This window comes from Haliaeetus albicilla, chromosome 1, assembly GCF_947461875.1.
Source record: "Haliaeetus albicilla chromosome 1, bHalAlb1.1, whole genome shotgun sequence".
Lineage (NCBI taxonomy): Eukaryota > Metazoa > Chordata > Aves > Accipitriformes > Accipitridae > Haliaeetus > Haliaeetus albicilla.
In genome coordinates this window covers 19,959,853-19,983,722 of record NC_091483.1, presented here as the reverse complement: position 1 = coordinate 19,983,722, position 23,870 = coordinate 19,959,853, and the positions used below count along the sequence as shown (strand labels likewise).

Genomic DNA, 23,870 nt, shown 5'->3' with positions numbered 1-23,870 from the left:
AACTTTACTTCACAAAATGAAGAAATAATAAAGATTAAAATATTTATAAGTTAAGCTAGAATTGTAACAATATAGTTAAAGTACTGATGGGGAAACTAGCTTTCACTTATCATCCTTACTCTTAATGGTCTTATAATTTGTAGATTAAATATTGGTGGTGCTTGTCCCCTTGCAGATGACCAAGAGCTCAGGTGAAAATTTTTCTCATACTGTGACTGTACTGTAGCATCTACCTCTGCATACATTAGCAAATGCTCCTTTTCTGTGTCTTGCAGTGGAAAAGCAGAAGTGGCAGTACCACTGAGAATTTCAAAACACATGGGATGCTGATCTGCTCCCTAATACATTAGATGCTTCATATATCCACAGCTATAATCATCTTGGTGATGGTTGTTTGTCCTGCAGAACTTGGACTGTTTAAAGGAAAATCTTTCCTGTTTGCCCTGATAAATTAAGTTTAATTGTATCTCTAGTGCTTGGTTAGAGTGGAGCAATGGTGAGTGTTAGCCTCAGTGGAGAATAGGTTAATCCCCTGTGAATTGCCCTTGTGTGAACTACATTTGATTGCTTTAAGGTAGCTGACTCTTGGCTGTAGAAAGAGCAAATAAGCAATAGACTGCACTCAGGCAGAAAAAATGCTGTCAAAATTACTTTTTCCCTAGACATTTGAAGTTCCAGAGAAAGGATCTTTTTCAGATGGAATTAGCACAGAGAATATGCTTTTGTACTTGCAATCCAGGTTGATTTATATACACTGTTGTGTGATGTTACAGAATGTAAAGTGGGCAAAAAGTCAGGCTTACAGGAGAAACCGTCAGAGAAACTGGTTTTGGTGGGAAATAATCTTTTGTGTAGGAAGTTCCTGTGTTGAAAATAATCATAGCTTGATTCATTGTCTCCTAGGGCAGCAGACTGGAGTTGGACTAGAATTAGCAGCCCTTGCTGGTTCAAGAGCAAATTAGCAATGTGCAAGTGGACTTTCACTATTGGAGCTACCGAAACAGCATTTCTGAATCCCATTTTCTTTTCATTGGAAAGGTGACATGGTTCAAGTGAAAGGTGTTTTCTGATCCTCCTTTGTAAGAATAGCATTTGGGGCTTCTTGTTTACAGCAGAGCATGCCTGGAGTGGTTTTGGTGAAGTGCTTGGCTTAAAATCACAAAGTTAACGAGATTCAGGAATAGTCTTATTCTGTCCTGGTTTTTATGCCTAAGTTGTGCCTGTATTCAGACAAGGAAAAGTTGGGAGATGGTGAAAGAAATAGTTAGCATTTCTTTCTCAGGAAAAATGGTAGCCGTAGTTGGTTCTTCTGTCTGGGGAAGAAAGAATGTGCCTGCTAAGGAGAATGAGGTGTTGGAGCTGTTGTATCCTCTACTCCTTGTGATGGCAGACCTGTTGCTAATCAGTCTTTTGACATGCATCCACACTTACTATACTCATACAATTACCTTATTACACAGTTTATCAGCAGGAATTCTGCTGTGTGGCATTGGTACTATTATTGTTATGTTTCAAGAGGTGGGGGAAGAAGTATCTGAAAAGCGCTGGTTTTTTAATGTATTTTAGGAATTATGGTTTAAGGACTGGTGTATATGACCTACACTCTAGTTTCTTCTCCTTTAAATCTAAAATTAAATTTCCATTTGTGAGAGACTGGACAGAGTTAATGCCTCAAAAACCTGTAGTGATGGACAGAGACCGGGGCCTGGCTTTTGTGGTTGAGGGAAGGAACTGAACTTGCTCACAAGGCAATGTTGGAGGATGCACAGTCCTGTGTCCTGATGAACTGGGTGAACAACTCACTGTATATGGCCAGGGGTCACCCAGAGTTTATTTGGGGAAGGTGCTCATGACCACCCCCCATGATGGTGCCTGCACAGAAAATTGAGAGTTATATAAGTACTTAGCAGTTGGTGTGCAGAAAACCAAGAGGAGCATGACTGATGTGAGAAAAGGTGGGAACTGGGCTATAAAAGATGCAGACACGAGGAGCCCTCTGTGTGCCCATCACTGGAGGATTACCACAACTGTCAGCGTCATTGACCATTAACTTCATCACAGGATCCAAAGGTGGTGATCTCTCTCTCCCTGCCCCTCCCCTTCTTGTTTCCCTCTCTCTTTTCTTCTCTTTCTTTTCCTTACCTCTGCAGATGTTTCAATAGGAACCATGCTGCCTACTATTGTCTTCCAAGTTTAGGTTGCTTCTGCCACAAAGAAAATGTTTAACTGATTGTTTGGTGTCACTTCACCTTAATTTAGCCTGAGGGAATTCCAAACTCACCACAACGCCTCCCTGGTTTGTCCAGCATGGGTTGTGACACCATTGAACCATTGCCTTGATACCTTTTCTTTGACAGAGTTCTGACAAAACCATATATCTAGGTAGACTTCTATTTTATTTGAGGCTTCTATGCAGCATGTTAAACTGACAATACAGTAACTAAAGGAAACAAGTCCTATTTCAAGGTAACTTTCTTCAGCATATGGTAAAATCCACTTCCTATAATTCTACTGAAGAGTTTTGTGAACAGCTAAGTCATCAGTTTAGTACTATTTATTGGTTCAGAGAGATCGGGGGTACATGTGGGAGAAAACACTGGTGGTTTGGCTCTGTACCACTTGAAGTAGTTAAATTTTTCTGCTGTTAATGAATGTAGAACTTCTCTGTACTTGTGTTATTTGACCTTATGCCACCTTTATCTTGAAAGCTATGAAGCTGTTAATTACAGAAATAAACAGGATTCACATATTTCACCACTTCTAGTGCAGCACTAGGATTCTGTTCAGCCAGACTCAGAACAGGAGGTTTTCATTTATGTCTTCTGCAACAAAGAAGAAAATGTTATTAATGTTTGATGCCAAAGAGACATTTTTATGCTGTACCACTATCAAGAAAGTGATACACTAAAGTTTCAGAGGGCTTATGTAGGGGAACACTATCCATAACAAAAAACAAGTATGGTTGCTGCTATCATATTCAGGAGCTGCTCATTTAGTCCCTTCTTGATAGGTGTGTCTAGTGTTAGGTCTCCTTGATCTGTTTGTGAGCCAAGAATCCCTTCCACCCCCCACTTCATAAATGACTGACCCTAAACCCCTCTTTGGATGAACAATTATTGGCAGGAGTACATGTGTATTATGATAACTCCTTGCAACTTACTTCCACATATGGTTTGTGACTGGTAAATTGTCATCAGAAGAGCTGGAAAAATTCTGGGCAGAGTGAAGGCTCTGCATATCTGACCTCTGACCAGAATCAGCCTCCACTTAAAATTAGGGAGTTGCTAGTAGGATTTTGAACACATTTTTTAGTCCACATGTTTAGCCAAATGCCTTCTGTCATGTAACTGTTCTAGGATTAACCTGTGCTACTGCTACCCTTGCTTAATGACTGGCAGTATTGTTCAGCTATTACTCAGAGCTAGATCAGAAGAAGGTAGATTGGAAAAGAATGCATTAGGTTAAACGTAGTCATGTAAATCTCAAATTGCTGTCATGACAGCTTCTGTTCAGCTGCTGCCTAATTCTAGAGACATCACCAGCATGGTAGTACCTAGCATTTCGCTTTCCTAGAGATGTCTTACTATGGTTTGAGCTGCACCAAACATATGCCTAACCCATTTAGGATTTGGAAACTGTCCCTACCTAAGCCTCCTGATGCATGCAGTCTGCTGGGCACCATCTGAGCATGTGTTGCATCTGGCAGGTTAGCTAATAGATGGTTTGGCCTGCAACTACACTGCGATGACAACATTTGTGTTGTATATAGTAATCTAGAGGTGAGCATAGTTACTTAATCAGTGAGAGATCTTGGTTGTTTTCCCTACTTAGCTTGAGATCTTTAAATGCATTTTCAATCAATATGCTTTGACCACTGATTTAATAGTACAAGCTCGCTTTGCCTTTCTTTTCGTACTGAAGGATAAAATAGACTTTTTTGAGAGAGAGACATGCAGAGCATAGGGTCAGACACCACACAGGAATGATTTGATATTTACTACAAACTACATCCCAAATTTTTCCTCATGGAAAACATGACTTTTTCCTATCTTTATAAAACAATTCATGAACCTTGCACCTTTTGCAGTCTTCTTGTTACTGTTCCATTTGCCTCTGTGCACAGTAGCCATGAGCTTCTGGCTACAATTTCTCTCCCGTATGTTGTGGTCTGAGAACATGCCTAGTCTTGACAGGAACGCTTTGTCCTGTACATCTGCCTGTTTTTAGGTTTACCTTCCTTAATCCCAAAGCAGTGGCACCATTCCTTCAAAGCAATGAGTTTGTCTTGGTCTCCATCGCACTCTTGGAAGAAACGGGTTATGCAGTGTTCCATGGGAACAAGGGAGGCTCTCAACGGTGCAAGCTCTGAGTGTGTTAATAATCTGAAAGAAAGAGCAGTATTTCATTAGTATGTATTTCATTAATAAATCATCAGGATCATCAAAGATGATCTAAGCTGCTAGAAGTTGACAATGATGGCTTTGACAGAGATGCCCCGGTGGATTCTGTTGTGCTCCTTCTGTAGTGAACGTCCCAGGTTGTGACAATGATGTGTAATATCTGATAAACTAAAATGTTTTAACTGCTGTTTGTTCACTAACTTTTTTCTAGAACAAGTATTACTGTGACTTGTTCACAACTCATCAGTTGTGGAGTTTTGCCATTAATCTTCAGGAAACCAAGCTTGCAAAGGTGCTTAGCTCTGTTCTAACACATTGTGATCAGCATGAGCTATTGAGGGCCTGCAGCCTTGAAACATGGATCCCACCACTGAGTGTCATGACCAAAAGCCTGAAATCCGAGTCGTTCTCAGAAGCTGGGGGCTTCCTCTGAACTGTGACACTGGTGCTGTCCTTACCATATTTGCTTCGTGAAGTGAGAGACTTCTGTTGTATTAGTTGAAAACTATGGGTACCTCACTAGTGAATTATTGCTGACAGGCCTCTGCCCTTTGTACTTAGCCTGTAGCTCTTAGCTTCATTAATAACAGGATTTCATGAGCCTTGTTTTCTTCCAGGATCAGGGCATTAGTATCTATTAAGACACTGTATAGCTTAAGGTGTGATACATGATGATTATGAAAGGCAAGAGGTTCTGACCTAAGACATGTCTCTAGCAGAACAATGAGAGAAGTTTTGTGTTAGAGGGGGATACTGGCTGCTATCAGCTGAGGGACTGGTCCTGTATGCAGAGAATCCTTTGACTGAACCTGCAAAGATTTCTTTTTTTTACCTGTCAACAGGGTGCTGATCAAGCTGATAAAACTGCCAGTGCACAGGGTACACATACATGTGATAATTTTTCTCAAAGTCATGCAGGAGCAGCTCAACTGCGTGGTCACCAGCCATGAGGCGCTTGTCATTCTGGTAGATTTTTTTGACCTGAACACAACAGAGAAATTGATATTTTTTTTTGTTTATGGATGAAGATCTGTCCTGAAGAGAACTATCCAGCAAGGAGGTGGTTTGGAGAAATGAAAATTGATAAAATACCATGGGAAATGGGTTTTAGTGTTTGTGACTATGCACAGCATGAAAAGCTTGCCTCAAGTAGTCCAGATGATTTTTGTTGTTCTCCATGTCAACTTTGGTAGTAACTAGAAAGGAAGTGAAATTCCTGTGACCTAATTGTCAGACGTAGCTAAGCAGGGCAGTAGCCTCAGGTTGATAGGAGATAAAACCAATTTTGTCACGTTTGTTGATCTTTTCTCCCAAGGGAAGCAAGTCAGCTTTTGGTGTGAAATAAGCCATCTCAGAAGTCATCTAATTCATATACTTAGTATGAGATGTTCTGGGTAGGTCAATGTCCCTCTTGGTAACTGTGTAAGTAGTCTTTGGTGTTGCTCAAGCATGTTTGCTATAAACCTGCTGTGACCTAGTGCGTGCACCTCCTACTCCTGAGTTAAAGCAGCCCAGGTCTTGGTTTAACTTAAACTATTTTCTAACAGTTATGGCTTTTTAGGCAGTTATGACATCTCTATCTTCAAAAACAAACTACTGTCACCAATTCACTTGACATAAATCCTTCTCTAAAAAAAAAAGGCCCAATGTTAATAGATGCTTACTCTGCTTTAAGCCAATGTGGTGTGATGCTGGAGGTCTAACTGGATGGTAGAAAGCAGGTCTTTTAAAACTGAGCATCAGACTTGTGTAATTTTATAGCCCTTGAATACCGTGGTGTAGATGGACAGTGTATGTGACTGCATTAAAAAGTGCAAACAATACCCTTAACTGTTGAGTGCATTTTCAGGTACTTTAGTATTGATGGCCAAGTACAAGGTGTGTCTCAAGAACAGAAGAGGAGCTGCTTTTGGTCGGTCCAAGGCAGGGATCCCCTGCCCCCATGAGGGTCCCCTAAACTCTCTGTTGTAATTCTGTCTCAAATCCTGCTGCATGACTGCCCAGTTGCTCAACCTTGTGAGGTCCTTGAGCAGTTTTCTGGATGGTGAGTCCAAGCCTTTCTTCCTCTGCTGGCAACACACAGGTATTCAGACTTTCTCACCTACCTTCATCTTCCAGGTCACTTAACGAAACCTGAATGGCACAAGTCTTTTCAACTCATTGGACTTCACAGGTGAACTCTTGGCTGGCTGTTCTCTCTTATTCTGTCTTTTAATAAGTTACCTATATCCAGACCTTCAATCTTATGACTGCTTAGTTTCCTCAAGTCCTTTGGAAAATGGCATTGACTGCATGAACTGGGTCATCCTTATCTATGTATTAGTTGACCTTTCCAAGAGGTTTGTCACAAAGCACTTCCCTGAACAGAAGCCATTTCATGTTGTTAACTCTTTCAGTCTCTTACATCTCAAACATTCTGGTGGGGCAAGTTCTGCCTAACTACGATCTCTACATAACAAACCCTGCCTAGTAAGGAATCACAGGTGAAAAGCAGCTGATCAGCAACAGGATGGGGAGGGCATGCTGGAGGGTGCACAGTTCCCTGTTCTGATATGCTGAACAGGGCAATTCACCATGCTGTTTTGATATGATGTTCTGATATGCTGAGCAGGACAGGTCACCATGCATGGCAAAAGATCATGTCTGCAGGGAAGGGGAAGTTACTCCCCAAACAACCCCCAAGCCCACTGACCCATTTCCCAAAGGCTCACAAACTGATCAGGACACCTAATTAGCTTAATGAGTTTGAGTGCCCACCCATAGGAGGGGCAAGGATAATAAAAGGACACAAACTGAAACCCCAGGTGTGTAAGCCCACCAGAACTGGACCCCTCAGCTGACTGTACCAACACTGGACCCAGGACCGGTGAAATCTTTCTCTTCCTTTTTTTCCTCCTGTCTTGTTCTCTCTTTCTTTTTCCTTTTCCATAATCCCTATACCTCATCCCTTTAGACACAAACTGTTGACCAAGTCTGGGACTAGGAGTGGATTCAGCCACCCCTAGGCTCCTCTCTGAGGGGGAGTCTGGAAAGCAAGGGGGTCTGCTCTGAACCTTGTGACTCGATGGGAGGGGTCTCCTTATTGTCTTCCATGAATTGATGTACATGGTTACCACGGGTTACAGGGTTCACTGAGGTAGTTCTGTGCCAATTCCTGTTGTGAGAAACCACACCACCTACTGTTATGCCGCCCAAATTCAGTTTGCTTCTGTCATGAATAAAATGTTTAACTGATGATCGACTGGTGTCATTTCACCTTAAGTTAGCCCGAGGGAATTCTGAATTCAGCAGGGCTCCCTGGTCTGTCTAGTCTGGGTTGTGACACATGTCTTCTCAAGTGAATGATGTTTATCTAGGTGTGCACTAATTCTGACTTTTGTGCCTCTTGTCTGTAGACACTGACTTCAGGTTAATACACTTGGCTCACATTTGCTTGGACAAAAGAAACATTCATAGCAGAAATGTGTCTCAGCTTATATGTGTGTGAGGGGATGTGTAAATGTATTTTGCAACTTGTGAATCTAATTGAGTCTAAATTGCCTTAACCAGAAAGTGAATGCTCATAGGAAATGGGAGAACTCATAAAAGGTGAATCACTTTTTTTTGACATGGTTAATCCAGCTTTAACAATGTAACTGCATGATCTTATGTGAAAGGGGTTGCTGACCTTACTCCTTTGCTTTTCAGTTAGAAATCCAGAAGTATCCAGATCACGTTCATAATATTGCATGAGGATGTTTTTGAGCCAGTCTCGCATCCGGAGGGGGAACTGATCCACTTCATAATCAGTACAGTAGGGGATGTCTGTGCCAAACAGGAAAGCTTTTGTTAATAAGTGATCTGTTAAGTCCCCATTTGAGCATTTCTGAGCCAAGTTAGATTTGATTCTCACTAGCAAACTTCCAGTTAAACTTAAAATCGATGGAGCTGCTCATACATAAAATTGGGAATGCGACTAATGTGTTGAATTATGAATATACAATTCTTTGGTGCACACTTTTAACCAGTTGTACAAGCCACAACCTTTATATATCTGTGCAGCTTCTGAGCAGAGTTGTGCAGTGAAACTTATCAGTCAGTTGCATGAAAGCAGAGTTCTCAACAGCAAAGGAATATTGTGGCTGGGAATGCACTTTCCTCCCAGAGTACGCAGCAATTGAAGAGCTTAGAAATCAATTCTGGCTTTTAGATCCTGACTTCTGCATTTGGCATCTAAGTAGTTTTTTGGGGTTTTTTTTTGGACTTGACACTTTCATTTATTAACTGGCTGTAAATGCTGGTTTTCTGGTCAAGGTATTAAAAAACATCTTCAGATGCTATAGCAATGGGAGTGTGTAAGTGCAGGAGGAAGACAGAGTTGACGACAAATTGGTGTAAGCACAAGAGGGATGTCTTTAGGATTCAGATGTTTAATACCCTCAATTAAAGAAAAAGTGACTTTTTAGACATGTTGAGGGTTTGAAGATGTTAATTAGCAGATAATTGATGGAGAAGGGGGAGAGCACAGGAAGAAAGTAGATAACTTAGGGCTAGCTGGGTGGTTAAGGTTACTGGCTCTTTATACCTAGGTGAATTCTTCATAGAAAATCAAGCCTTACATTTGCAGGAGCCCATATAGTCTAGGTGCAGCTGGCGTCCCATTTTTGTCCCTTCAAGTTGACATTTGGTGCCAAAGAGTTGACATGCGCCATCATAAGTCTTATTATCTGTACCACAAACCTAGAGGAGGAATGAAAAACAAAACCACCACTACTGTGTTGAGAAAAAATTCTGGTCACTCATCTAGGCATTACAATAATAAAAGTATCATTAACGTGTGGTGTAGCAGTTGTGAATACCCACAGGGAATACATATGATTAGAAGTATTAAAAATTCTAGTTGTTATATGCCTATGTAAGGATTAGTTGTCTGTACTTACCCAGTTTTGAGACACTTGTATTTATTTTTGTGTGGCAGTAATATAGTTTCTGAGATGGTACAGGATTATTATACTAGATATGTACTAGTATTCAATATATGCTCTAAAACATCAAATGGATAAATAGAACTTTTAGTGACATGGAAAAGCTATGATCCCTGAGAGACTAAGTGAAGCAAATCACTTTAGGTACTATGTATCTACATGTTTTCATACTATTCTCAAGCTATAGTCAGTGAGTTTGGCTACTTTATACTTCTACAATTACCCACTTGCATGCTTTTTAGGGTAGAATTATTCTAAATAATAGCAGGGGAATGTGTTAACTTGTAAACATTTTTATTGGCTTTCCCCCATGCTGGGCACTGAATAAAATACTTACATGCTCATAGTCTTTGGTAGAAGGGCAAGCAGCAGGATCTTGGCAAATACAGCTGGGTTTCCCTTGTTTGTCCACATGGCAGACTTTACCTCTTTTGCAGTGGAAGTTCCTACATGGGTCTAGCAATCATAGCAAGAAGGAGGGACTGTTAAAGGGGATGGGACAAGCCAAGTGTTTCTGTCAGGTACTATTCACAGTCAAAGCAAAATACAGCCCAATATTCACCAGGAAGTCAAGTGCTTTTTCCAAGTTTGTTAAAATGCAACTGGATTTTGTATTGAATAAAGCAAACCAAACTTTAAATGAGGGGTTTTGTGAGACTTCTAGCAGTCCCAGGTTTGAGTTGGATGGGGAAATAAATTTCTGAGAAAAAGCTGTTTCTTCTGTAAGGACTGATATTCACTTCCAGCTTCCTTTGGTGAAATATATCCTATCTGGCCTTGATGAATCCAGCACTGGTACTTGTCCCACTCCTAGTGAATTCAAGCTACTATTTTGAAGCTGAATGGGTTCAATGCAAGGTAATTCCCATTCCTGTATAACTGACATGAATTTGTGCACTGTCTACACATGTTTTTCACAAACAAATGAGTAAATCCAAGGGTGTATGGAAAGGATTCTCTGCAAACATAACTGCAATGCAGGATTATGCACAAGCACAGTTCAGTCATGTGAAATCATGTGCTGCCAAAGGCAGAAAAGAAATGCAGACCAGCAGATTCCCCAGCTGCAGAGAGTTAGCAGTTACATGATGGCGTTGCTTGTGGCTTACCCAGGAGAGTCTTCTCGCTCCTGTTGCTTGCACTTTCCATCTTGCCATAGGAACTGCCTGTAGTCTTAATCTGTACAGTCACGGAGACATAAGCAGAAGTTGTAGTAAATCTTGGGAAGAAAAAAAATACTTGGACAAAATTTTTTCAGGTACAAATATAGAGCTGACTGAGGCACAGTTTGCTTGGCTTTCAGCAGAAAGAGGTTGCTATGCAAAATACATGAGAAGTACATAAAGCCTCTGGTAGCATTAAGGCACTCAGTTATTTGGGGAAAATAAAAAAGTAGGAGGTGGAGAGAGTGAAACAGGAGCTCAGTAAGACCTGAGCATCTGGAGGTTCTGCAGTATTTGATATATAGCAGCATGGTGCTTTGAGGTTGGCAGAATTGGTGCTTCAAGTCTTAGTTTGTACCAGGGCCCTCCAGGTGAGTGAGCATGAACTGCCTCTCAGTGGTCCCTGGCAGCAGCAGCACCGTGAGCTGCCAGGCCAGACATGTGAAGCAGGAGGAGAAGGGAAGGATACATCTTCAGTTCTGACCCTTCTTTGTTGCTGTGGGGAGGTGCCTGCCCTCTTTCAAATGGATGCGTCCCATCTTTTTTTTAATATTGCAGATCCATATTTAGCAGCCATGGGAAAACTCCCTCCTTTCTTTTGAAGAACACCCCTGATAGTCCACTGCTTATCTAATGGCTGACCAGGGTATGGGACACTCTCCTTTGAAGGGACAAGACCCACATCCTTCATCTTGTGTGAAAGTGCCCTAGCCACCAGGATGGTAATTATTCTGAGGACTCTAGCCCTGCCTTTCCAAGCTGTTCACTTTTGTATGGTAGTGTTTAAAAATCTTTGGGAGAGAGGAGCGAACAGGCTTTCCTAGTCAGCTTGAGACTGGGTTCCAGGTTTTGTGTCTGTGTGTCCATATTTATTTGTATGTTTCATTACACAGCTCATCAGGGCTGGAGCTCTTACATGAGTTGTGCTCACTTCCTTTCTAGTACAATTCATCTAAATGTGACATGTGAAGTGACACAGCATGAACCAGATGAATAGTGAATAAGAGGGGAGATGAGACTTCTGCATATTAATAAATTATTAGACCTCATTTTCTCCAAAATGTCCATTCAGTCATCAGGAATTTAAATTTGAGACTGGTCCCCTCCCCCCTTTTTCTAGTATTCCAACTTTATTTTAAAGAGGATTTACCTTATCTTCACTTTCCATTGAATTCATGCTCTGAACAGAGCTACTCGTTTCCAGTTGTTGCTCGCTGCCAGAATTAGGTGGCTCATGAACATAATAATCTTGTTCAGAGTGAGTAAGGCCTTTAATCTTGACATCTTGGTAATCTTCAGTGTCTCTACGAACTGCAGTGTCGTCTTCAGTGGTTCTTTCTTCTTCATGCTCAGTACTGGTGCTCTCCTGGTCATTACTCTGGATTCTCTCTTCTTCCTCATAGGCTGCTTCTTTCCAGGTATTGCTGAGATCTTCCTCGCCTCCAACATCACCACTGTCGTGACCATCATCATCCACATTACTGTCCTCCATATCTTGTCTTTTCACCACTGTGTCATGATCACTTTGATATTGAATATTGTCTTTCCTCTCTTGTCTTTGCTGTTTATCGTCCTGATCTTCATTATGGTTTTTTTGAGAGAGGGGGATTTCTTCTTTATAGGCCTTCTTCTGGCTGTTCTCCTTCTCTTCTTCCTCTAGGCCAGATTTCTCACCATGTCTCTTGGTTATCCGGATTGCTTGACTAGAATCTCTCAGGATTTCATCGGATTGCATATGGTTTTCATTTTGCTGTCTTTTGTATTGGTTACCTTGATTTTTCTGGCGGCCTTTGTGCTTCGTATCTCTGTAATCAGTTTCTTCACCCCATTCCTCATCCTCTTCTTCCAGACCTCCTTCTTCATCACTTTCACTGTTTTTTTCAGATAGGCCAACTGTATTTTTATTATATTTCCACATGTTATGCTCACGATCAAGACTGAGAGCATCCACGGGATTTTCTGCATTGCCCAGAACATGTCGATTGGCTGTATTACTGTGTTTCTCATGCTTCCTGAACTGGTAATGCTCGGAGCTGGACTGTTCTCTGCCACTGCTTCCAGAGTCACTGTCCTGGTTACCAGAAGCCAAACCTGGTTTATTGTGCAGCGCAAGGAAATTGATGCTTTTTAGGGTATTTTTCACTTGATGCTCGCTACCAGTTCTTCCTTGTTTTCTAGTGGTCTGGGGCTCAGCCCTGTGCTCAGCTTCTGGTACTGATACCTCTGGGTTTAGGTTTTTGTGACTGGGCAGCAAATCACCCTTGTCTACATACCCTGTGTTCTCTTCCTCTGGGGCTTCAGGATGAATATCTTCAGTCTTAAAAAAAGAAAAAATTAACAAGTAGATTAATAAATCTTAGAATTTATTTGAAGTCAATGTTATTTTTGCCTTGTATTGCAAAACATGACACTGACTGTTTTTTTGTAAATGCTCCTCTTAAGGTAGTCTAGAACACGAAATTCACAGCTGATGTCATTTCTATTTCTCAGCAAATTTGTTTCTGTTCCTTCTTTTATTGCTGGAGTTTCTGAAGAAGCCTGTGTTTAAGATCTCAGAGGGGATAGATGCATACGGGTGTCTTGTGAAATCTCAAAATGCTTAATTAATAATTTAGCGTCATAACTTCAGGCACTTGTAGGCTGCAGTAATTATCACTTACCTCAGAGAAGAGGGATGTGATACTCAACTTCCTACACAGATAAATGAGAGGCCTGGGAAAAGAGGGGCAGGGGAGAGAGAGCACCTTTCACAAGGTGTCGTCGTAGTAATTCCTGAGGAGCGCACTGCATCTTAACTATTTCACAATCAATGCATTCATCTACTTTGAGTCTGATACATCACTGCTTCTTTCAGGAACTATTGTATTTGGTGGCAACTACTGTATCATAAGCTCACTAGCAGGAGTCATAGGTATTTGCTGAGTGGCTTTTTTTTTTGTTTTTTTGCATGCTGTCAAGCCAATAGCAAAAGAGTAACTTCAGTGGAAAAGGTTCAAATGCTTGGGGAGAAAGCAGGTACTAAAATGACTGTTAGCTCTTGCTGCAGCAATTGTCTTTCTGCTGCTGTTAGCATCACAGCAGCTGCTGCGTGAGTACAGGCACTTCCAATAGCAGCAACATCTGATGTATTTCTGAACAACACCTATGGATGTTCAGTGTTGCTTATTGCTTATTACAATATAGCACCTGATGCTGATTTTCCTTAAAGCTTTTGCGGGGTTTATTTGTGAAGATGAGACCTCAGTGCCCAAGTTGCTGCGATAGCATTTCCTTTAGTGTGGGCAGAGTCATGACTACTTGGAAACAAACACTCCACTAACAAATACTGATACAAATTTAAATGGTAGGATTAGAAATATTAATTTGGCTCTTGGCAGATCAGCTATATCGTATTTCCTAATGTCAGGTGGTATCTGAGTGTTCTACAAGTTTGTCTTTTGCCTAGTGTATTTGCTGATGCAGGAGAAGTACTAGGCAATATATGCGCTATGTCATTTCCAACTCTAACTTTTTCAGGGAAAGACTGTATGTTTGCTCAAATCTAACAAAATTCAGTGAAAAGCTTTTCCAGATTAAATGCACACTTCCTGAAGACCTTATAAAAAGTGATCTATGTATTACCAAGCATCTCAAGCTGATTTTAAAACATTTGAAAAGTTTCAAGAGCAGGGTTTTTTTTACATGTGTTTTGGGGCACCGCTGTGTACAACATATTATATGTCTTTAAGCAAAAAGCAGTCATCTTTGAAGGGCTTCCAGTTCTATAGAGTTAGAAAATGTAAGACCAAACAGTCATTAAGATTGTCTATTATGAGTGCCTGTATTTGAAGCAGTAGTTTGAGAAAGATGTGGCTCATGTCTTGATAGGAAGCCTTGTTACGTGCCACAACTTCAATGCAGAGACGTGCCTGGATGTGGCTTTCAGCTGCTGCTTTTTGTTATACCTTTGTCCCCAAGATAAAATATACTTAGAACTCGGTTGCTCGTGAAGATACTTGGGTCTCTTAATATGATGGCAAATTTTGGTCAATGTAGCTGTAATTAGCTACTGTTAGGGGACAACTGGACTTTAATAGATGTTGCATATTCACTTGGAACTGGTGATTTGTCAGGTATTACAATGTTTTGTGTTCATGCAAGTGTCTTCTGTGTGAGTCGTTTCTGGGAGACAGCTGTAGGCTGCAGACTAGTGTTTATACCATAATTTGTTCTGCTGGATACTTCATTAAGAAAAGTTAATTTTTTTGGTTTTCATAATGCAGAGCACCATTGGGGTTGAAATGAAATGGATGTGGAAAGCTGTGCAGAGTGGGATATAATTCATAATTAAAAAAAAAAGGTTAGCATAAGAGTTGGGATTTTGCATTTTTTACTGCAGAGCATGCTCTGAATTTAGTTTTTCCCAAAACATCCATTGGCTTGGAGCCAAGGTCCATTGTATCTGAACCACAAATGCTCACCCGAATGGTGCAATAGAAAGGAATTTTAATTGGGTCAACCATGAACACAAAACTGTGAGCTCTGTCATTAGCATGCATATATGGCATAGGGCTGGTGAACTCATCTGTCTCATTACCATCAGGGCTGTATATCTGGCTTGTCAGCCACACTGTACTTTGCAAGGTGAGCTGTATCTAATACTGTATTTGTGAATAATGAAACATATGATGACTGAAATTTTAACATGTTTGAGACTGCATATGATCACTTGGTGTGATAAATTGAGGTTTGCATCCTTTTTTACTGGAGCAGCGATAACCACAGATTTGGCTGTCAGTGGAGCTTATTGTTTGTATGAATATGGATGTAATGATTATATGGATTGATTTGAGGTAGTTTTTTTCAAATAAGTGAAACTTCTGTTGTGAGCTTTAGATTTTGTCCTGTTCTTTTTCTATCTATGTAATATGCAATGCATGAGATGCTTGGTACTAATTCTTGGGGTGAGAGGGCCTACTTTTTTTTAACCTAAATCAATTTGCCAACCACTACATATGTGCTAATGTGTTTTATATATTTGAGATTAATAATAATATAGGTTGCCTCTTAATGTTTAAAGAACAAGAAGAGTACCTTTTCTGGAGTTTTCTGTCCATGGGTTCCCAGTTTGTAGTTTAAGGGATGGGTCTAGAATAGACAAATATATTCAATATCTGCATGTAAATAAAAAATCTTGTATAGGTCAATGGGATAACACAGAGTATTCACAGAATGGGAAATTAAGTGCCCAGTAATAATAGCATGATGAGAACTTACTGGAATAGCAAAAGCTGATCCTACAAGACAAATGAAGAGAGCTACAGCCTTCATGCTTTTCAGACCTCGTAGAGGACAATAGTTAATGGTACAGTGGTAGGGTTTAGAGGCTTCCTTTCTGCAAGCAATATGAAAAGAAATAAAGTTAGAATTTATGTATAATGATCTAGAAATGACTGATGGAAGCAATGTAGTGGCTGCTGTAACTTGCTTAGTTTGAAGACCCACAAAATTTCCACGCAGTGTTCAGTTTTATGTCAACTCAGGTGTTAGACCAGCTTATCTAGAGGACACTTTGGTCTTAGTTCTTTTACAGGACTGCGTTCACGAAGCCTAGTGGTGTTACTGAAAGGCAGAGTTATGAATGTACATAGGTTCAGCCCTGTAAATCTTTATCCACTCTTCTGAGATACTTTGTGAAAAATGTCCCTTTTTATTTAGTTCTAAGACAGTGCCTATTTGTGTCATCTCTACAGCCAAGGTGACTCCTGGCTGCTCTCCTTTGTGGCTGTAGTAGGAAGAATTAAGTGGTGAAGTTCTGCTCAGCAGGTCTCAAAGCCCAGAAATGCTGTCCGGGCTGCTTGACAGACAGGTGCAGTCCTGCTTTGGAAGCAACAAACCCAACTCTGCTGTGCAGTAGTGTGCAAGATGAATGGCTGGAAGAACACGCAATGCACTAGGAACTTCTTCAGTCTATGCTAGTACCCTCATGTGAGTGAAAGACAGGCAACTCATTTTTACCTCGGATGTCACCAACAAATTTTCTCGCTTTTGCAGCACACATGAACTGAAAGTTTCTATGGCTGTAGTGGTATCACTGGTAAAAGCAAAAATAAACAAGTCATATTGTTTCTGTTTCTGTTTCCCTTTTTTTTTTTTTTTTACTGTATTGCTTTCTTATTCTTTTCAATTTCCTCCTGTTCTTTTTTCTGTGTTTGTATGGAATCAGTAGGATTTTCACTCTGCTTGTGTTTCTGCTGTCATTCCACTGGCTATTCTTCCTTGGAAGTTGTCTTCTTGGTCTTCAGCCCCCCTTGCCCTTTAAAATATTTTCACTTTCCACCTAACACATGCCCGTTTTCACTGCTTCTCCCCTTACTAATGAAACACCTATCATCTTGCTTTAGTTGAAGAACATTTTGTCTTTTGCTGGTTGACGTCCCTGGCATATGAAGAAACTGGCAGTGGTTTCAGCCAGTTAGGTCAACTGTATTCAGTCACATGACACTCAATGTATGGTTTTAAAATGTTGGTCACCTAGATGTTTTTTCCTGGGGAGGGGGAGGAACCCAAAACCTCAAAAGGAGAATTCCAGGGGAGTTTGTGTTTATGGGAGCCAGAACGGCGAAACAAGAAGGAAGCATTACATTGAGCATTACATTGATTTTTTTGTGTGGAAGCTTACAAAAGCATCCTGGCTACTGCTGTGCTTAGATCTGAAGTGTATACTTTGGAAAAGTTATATGTTATTTAATGTCAATATCTTTTAGCTAATGAAGAGCAAAATACTTCATTAGCGGGGCTTATCTAGTTTGCAAACTATTTTTCTTGCAGTTAACTGATTTAGTCCCCACATTATCTCTTATCTAATTATCTATTATCTCTTTGGCATCCAAGAGTTAGTTGTTTAAGATATTTTCAGAGGGAAAGACAGAATACCACAAAAGCCATTAATGAGCATGTACAAAATGCCTCACTGGACTGTGTATGGGCAGTCACTTCAGATTAAGGCAAGTTTCGTTAGACTGAGGGTCATGCAGGCGACTTGCCAGAAACGCAGGGGCATAATCCAATTTCATGTACAGCCCTAAATACTGTATACCGTGCTTTTGAAGGCCTGGCGAGTGCCTGAGGAAAGTTATTTGAATTAGTCAGGTAGTCTTGATTTCTGTTTCCCTCTGCTCCTGGTGAGCAACACAGCTCTGGGCATGTCACTTAACTGAGTTTCTTTTTCTAAAAATCTCATTTGTCATATTTGTTGTGGTAAACTAGTTTGAGAGCTATAAATGAAAAGCTCTGCAAGTTGTATTTTATTTATAATTACAATTTTCAAATTTGGCTCTGTCACTGGCCGTAAAAGTTGCCTCTACCACCTTTGTCCAAGTAATGAAAAAGTGGTTGCAATAAACCTGAGTGAAGGTGGCAGGACAGGGCTTTTGTATTTTTCTCTTAGTAACTAGCCCACAGTGGCCCATAGGAAGCATAAGTCTAATTATTGGGGAAGTCTGACCACCTTGAATAGAGTATAGGAACATAGTCTAGTTGAGTATCTTTTTTTTTTCTAGTCACGATAGTCCAAATGAGTTGCAAGGATTTATATTTCCTCTACTAGGATAATCTGCCCCAAACATTAAGTAGCATTTCAAAACACACGCTTAAACTGTAATGCATGTGCAAGTATTGCCAGTGTTAATTGCTGGGTTTTGCCTTTATGAATATGGCAGCACTACCAGTTCCTGTGCAATAAGTGTCTCCTCCCAATGTTCTCAGAGCAAGAAGTTTTGGGGTTTCGATGGTGCCTCGTGGTGGACCTGACTGCTCTAAGCTAACCATGTAATTCTATGTCTCCTTCTTGTGATACCAGTCCCATTGTGCAGCCAGTACAGGGAGCTGTTTGTGACTGGTGGCTGGAAACTGCCAGACAAGTTCAATAGCCGTAGTCACAAAGATCTTTTCAATGCTGACAGTACTCATGAAGGGAGAGCAGTAGGGGAAGTTGGGATGACTGTTATAAAAGCTGCAAAATCAATCACAACAGCCGCTTCAACAGGGAGAAAAAAAAAAATCTTTGTACAAGGGACTGCGGTCCCTTCTGTCCTCCAGGGGTGAAAGGAGTGTTTCTGTTGGTGTCACTCCGTGTTCGGTTAGCTTCTGGGGGCTTGGCTGCGCAATATGCCAAGACCTTTTGCCAGAATCCAGGAGAAGCTTGCTATAGATAATCCATGTGAAGGGCTTTAGGTGGTTTGCTGGAGCAGGAGCCAAGGGATTTTCAGCTTGAAGGGTAAAGCTCTTAGTGAGGGGAAAGAACCCCACAACTCTTCCTGCAAGCCTACAGCCCTTTTTGCTGCAAAGGTTGTGGCTCATGGCAATGGGATTTTGGTACTTGCTCATTTAGTCCTTCAGTGTTAGAAAGGAAAAGTCATTTTTGCTGAAGTAATAGAATAGCCAGCCTGAGCAGGTGCAGAGATGAGAAACGACGCTGTGGGTTGTATGTAATATATGGCAATTAAGATTATGGCGATGGAAGAAATTAAGCATTAGCTAACTGTCATGTGCTGCAAGGATCTGCATTGTGGTGTTCACTTTTTTACACTGAAATCTAAGTGTGAAGATACTTTGTTCTTGCTTTAATTTACCAATTTGTCCTACAGAACAGAATTTCTAAAAACAAGCTTTTGTGACATATAAGATTAATAGAACTGTCAGTAAAGAACAATTACACAAGAAGCTATTTTAAAGGCAAGCAGACACCCCCCTGGAAAAATGCAGTTGCTATACTCTGCAGAAAAATCTGTAGGAACACTTAGCTGAAAGATGAATATGAAATTTCTTGAGTATGATTTTTTTTTTACCAAGAAATGAAGAATTTAACAATACTTCAGCTTCGGGTATTGAGAAAGCAACACTAACTAGGCCCTGACCCCTTTTTCAGGCTTGGAAAGAAGAATAGTTTTGCCTGAAACTTGGAGGAGGCAAAAGCTCCAAGTTGTTTATTCCATTGCAGTGGGTTCCCAGCAGGATACATGTAGCTCAGTTTAAAATGGGAAAAAAAAAAAAATTGCTTTTCTTGATGTGGATGTGATAATTGCTCTAAGTAAACAACCCTTGAATGACCCTTTTTCAGAGGACAGTGCACAGCTGCTGAGCTGAGATGGAGCTACGGGTGCTTTGGTGCACTCAGTCTTATTGAACACAGATGCAGTGGGCCACGTTAGACTGCTCCGAGGTAGGATCCTGCAGCTGCTGCACAGCAAAGTACGTCCAGCTCTTGAGAGCCTCTGCCAGGACTTGAGAAGGGTTGCCTGTCTGAGTACGGGCTGCAGGCAACAGTCCTGCATTGTCATCTCTGTATGCATCTGAGGGCCTGCTGAGCATGGCAAAGATCAGTCCCAGCCTATGATCAGACTTACAGAAGTGTATGATGGGGTAACTGAAACCTCTGATACATCAGTAGGTTTTAAAAGATTGAATGCTTATCCATCTACTTGGTTTGCTGAACTTGCAAACAATAGCGCTTTCCCCTCCAGTAAGGAGAGCTGGAAAAATGGATCACGACTTAAACATCAGTTTATCCTTAAGATAAGTGCATAAAAAAGTGCCATTTAAAGGTTCATGACTGTGTGTCTTGTGTTTGGAAACCCAAAGGTTATAACTCAACAGTTCAAGTTTTAGCAGTCATCTCGGATGACTGCTTGTGACCTTCAGTTGCGGAGACTACTGCTCAGGGGTTATTTCATTCCTTGTGGTTCTGCAGTTGCCAGCATCTTTGCTGAACCTCAAGCAATGCACTCTCGGGGATCAGAGAGACTACTTGTGAGCTTATCCCTGACAGAAAGACCGCACAAGGGCTGCCATTCTAATAGTATGTCAGCAGTCGCTTGAAATACTGATCAATGATACTATTTTTGTCTAGAGGGCTTGAAGTAATGGCATCTGGCATGCCTGCTAGTCTTGCCTGTCCTTCTCAGCTATGCTGTACCACATGCAATTTGTACACCAGCCTAGCTCAATCACCCAGGAATTTCACCAGGGTTCACTGTTTCTCATTGCTCATAGCAGGAAGTCTGCATGTTTAGTTGAAAATTAGAGAGAATTTCAAGAATAGACGAGATACCAAATGCAGTCTTTCCTGCTGTCTCTGTATTTTGTTTCTGATTCAGCATTGCTGTCAGCCACTGAAATAGCAAACCCCATGCAGCTGTGACCTAGCAGGTTCTCTTGCTTTTTGAAATGGCACCCTGAAGTGATTAACTTGCAGAAGCTGTGGTTGAAGGTGACAAATGCCTTATGTTTAACAAAAGAAATTGTGCAGACTGACCTACTTTCAGCTGTACCATTGGCAGAAAAGTCTGTGTAGGCTTTTGTTGTTAGACCTAACTCTAGAAGATGAAGTTGCCCAATACTCTGCCATCGCTAATGAGTGTGGATGTTGTCTGGAATTTAGAAAAGAGATCTGGAAGACAACAGGTCAACTTTGGAACTCGGTTTCTCATTGTGTAAAATGGGCATGAATGCTCATTTCATGAGGATGAGACTTGGGTAATAAGCCTTTGTAAAATCTTGAGCCAGGTGAAATTATTTTCCTAATTATTAAAATGATAGAGAAGTTTTAGAATTGAGCTTTCTTTCATATATACCCAAAGTATCATTGAGAAACCATGTAATGTGATTTTTTTTAAATCACCCCATTGAAACTTTTTTGGACGGCAATAAATTTGGATGTCTTGTAATTATTGTAAAAGGTCTCTGCTTGGTGCCGTGTCAAGCTTGTTAGCAAGAAGTGCTGATGCCCACATTCTCACTGATAAATGCTGTAAAGATGTAGTCCTCATAGCCAGGTGGTGATCACAGCACTAATACTCTGAGTGGATGGAGTTTTGTGTATGAGTATTTGTGTGCAAGGGTGAACTCATGAGTGTGGAAATGGAGAATTCTCTGTGCAAAGTCTGTTCTTTCTATAACCAAGATGTACACATACTCTTGAATTGTAACTGGTACAGCACATTCTTATGTCTAGGTCTGTTTCAAAAGCTCTTGTGAGAGTGTGTGTGTATACATGTTATATATGCGTATAAGCTGGCTTATGTGTGTACATATATAAAAATAAAAGGCAGAGTTTGGGGCAGAGATCTGATCTGAGTAAAAGAAGAGATTGTGATAAAAAATAAATTCCAAAGCATAAAACTATTCCACTCATTCTGTACCAGTAAATAGCTGCTAATGAGAATCGATCCCTCTGATGCTACCGGTTTTACAGCTGCAGAAGCCATTGGCCGTAAGTCCTTGATGGCTGAATGCAAAAAACCCCAACCCAACAGTATTTCAGGACATGTTAAAACAGTTTTTAAATAAACCATTCACATTAACTTAATGTAATTGTTTGATCTGTTACGCTTCCCTTCTACCATTTGATTTTATTTCTTACTTGTTGAGATCTGGGTTTTTAGGTTGTTGGGTATTTTTTCAGAGCGAGCTGCTTTGATTTAATGTGAGAAGGGTCAAAATGAGACCTCTTTAGTAGCGAGAATTATTTTCTATATTTTATATCAATTGGTGGGTTTTGTGTCTCCCAGAATCTGCATTTCCTTCATGGATGTCCTGTTTGCTACAGGTTTTTACCAGTTCTACCAACACCTTTGTGAAAGGTTCCTCCAAGACCAGCCACAGTTTCTATCTCTCCTCTCCATTATGGGAAAACAGAAGGGTGAATCTGCTTTTTGTGGCCTTGTCTGTTGGATTAAGGCTCCTGAACTGATATTATAGGAGACTCTGACAAGTGTTGGGAAATCAGATCGCACTATGGCTTTCAGCTGGATGATTGTATGCTTCTGCAAGAGGCATGTATTTTGCTTGACTCTTGCTGGCCATCGCATAATGCTTTTTTGTTTTGCAGGAACACAGGGAAAATAATGGTCCCAGCAGTAAAATAAAGGTCATCTTCCTCAACACAATAACTATATAGTGTTTTCTAATACAAAGAAATTTCTTTCTGTTCTAGGCATAAAAGTCTGAAATTATTTATCCTTAAACAAACAACAATACTCTTGAAAGCTTCAGCTATTTCACAGTAAGTGAAAAAAAAAATTGCAGAGGGTTAGATACAAGGCATTCTAAGGTTTTAATTAAAAATAAAGAAGAAACAGTACCATAGCAGTAGAAGAGGTGCTCCTTCTTGGTTAGCCACTGATGAACTGGAAATCCTTGAGCCTTGCAAAATGTTGCTGCTTTTCCTGTGATATTTTTTGGTGTCTGATATAGACTCTCTCAGCAAGAGTGTTTTGCCGTAAGCTTCAGTGAAGGAAGATGGTACTCTATGGGTCTTGTTAAAACTAAAGGAAACAATCTTCTAGGCTTCCATGGGATGAGGCGGGGGTTAATGGGCTAGTGTAATTCTGCTGAATTAATTGAATCAGAAAGACCATTCAGTGTTCACAGGCTCTGGGCCAGTGGAGCTCAGCCATTGTGTGGGAAGGACATATTTAGTCTTTTGTGGGGAGGGGAGCCCAAGGGAGCGGGTGCAATAGTTTCTGCCGCATTGGCTGGCCCCAGAAGAGCTGAACTAAGGGATCAGCCGGGGCAGTCACGTTGTGGGCCTGCGGGAAAGTAAAGCACAGAGGATGCTGGTCCTTGCTAAACTTTTCAGCGTTGTTTCGATATACTGTACGTGGTATGTGTAAGCATGTAAAAAGGAAGAAGGTAGATGAGTGAAGAGCAAAGCTCTAATTTAAAAATGTAAAAAGTAGGATCAGTCAGAGAGTCTTACATAACTCTTAGGAGTTAGCTATTTTGAAGCTGTTGCCATGGCTGCACCGTCTGTTTGATAGCAAGAGTACAGAGCAAGCTAGTATAAGTGCGAAAACCTCTACAAGTGGTGTCTGCCTGCAACAGATGCTTTGTGGCTTTTGGTTTTGTAATGATTCAGTATTAAGGAGTTTAATCTTTCTTTTTTTTCTTCTCATTTCATTATTCCATAAAATGCACCTCCTGAACTGGAATACTTTCTGGGAGGTTCTCAGATCAGAAATAGAGGAGCTGATGCACCAGCCTAAGACCAGAGGAGCTTCCAGGGGCATATGCGGTAAAGTCAGCGGATCAGGCCTCCAATTTTCCATTCTGTCCATATTGTGTCTTGCTAACAAGGACGCTTTGCATATTGTGATGACATGATTGGTAGAGAGGTCAAAGTAAAATGAAATAAAGTGTATGAATGGTAAGAATGTAGTGCAAATAACTGAAAATTCAGTCATTTTAGATAATGTTTTAATATGTTTTTTTTAAGGTTACAGTTTTACTAGCTTCTATTCTGTTCATCCCGAAAGGTAATAGACATTGTGAAGGTGATTAGACAGGACACAGTGAGAAATCTA

At 40.7% G+C, this 23,870-nt stretch overlaps 1 protein-coding gene across 2 annotated transcripts; it reads right to left on the bottom strand.

Moving 5' to 3' along the window:
• Window positions 1-2,377: 2,377 nt before the first annotated feature.
• On the bottom strand, window positions 2,378-23,182 carry SPARCL1 (SPARC like 1). 2 transcript variants are annotated; one of them, XM_069781114.1, is made up of 11 exons: window positions 22,650-23,182; window positions 15,784-15,901; window positions 15,601-15,654; window positions 11,678-12,844; window positions 10,474-10,543; window positions 9,702-9,820; window positions 8,999-9,119; window positions 8,068-8,204; window positions 5,233-5,381; window positions 4,234-4,382; window positions 2,378-2,822 (listed from the first exon to the last, which is right to left on the bottom strand). In XM_069781114.1, the coding sequence occupies exons 2-11, from the start codon at window positions 15,835-15,837 to the stop codon at window positions 2,794-2,796; spliced, it is 2,049 nt and encodes a 682-aa protein (XP_069637215.1). In that variant the 5' UTR covers window positions 15,838-15,901; window positions 22,650-23,182; the 3' UTR covers window positions 2,378-2,793. The 2 variants fall into 2 exon arrangements, with proteins under 2 accessions (XP_069637215.1, XP_069637224.1); XM_069781123.1 differs by lacking the exon at window positions 15,601-15,654.
• Between the last annotated feature and the right edge of the window lie 688 nt (window positions 23,183-23,870).

Coding starts and splice junctions, on each gene's coding strand:
- SPARCL1 (XM_069781114.1), bottom strand. CDS start 15,837: ATGAAGGCTGTAGCTCTCTTCATTTGTCTTGTAGGATCAGCTTTTGCT. Junction 12,845..15,600: donor GACAGAAAACTCCAGAAAAG/GTACTCTTCTTG, acceptor TCTTTTTTTAAG/ACTGAAGATATTCATCCTGA. Junction 9,120..9,701: donor CTACCAAAGACTATGAGCAT/GTAAGTATTTTA, acceptor TTCCTCCTCTAG/GTTTGTGGTACAGATAATAA.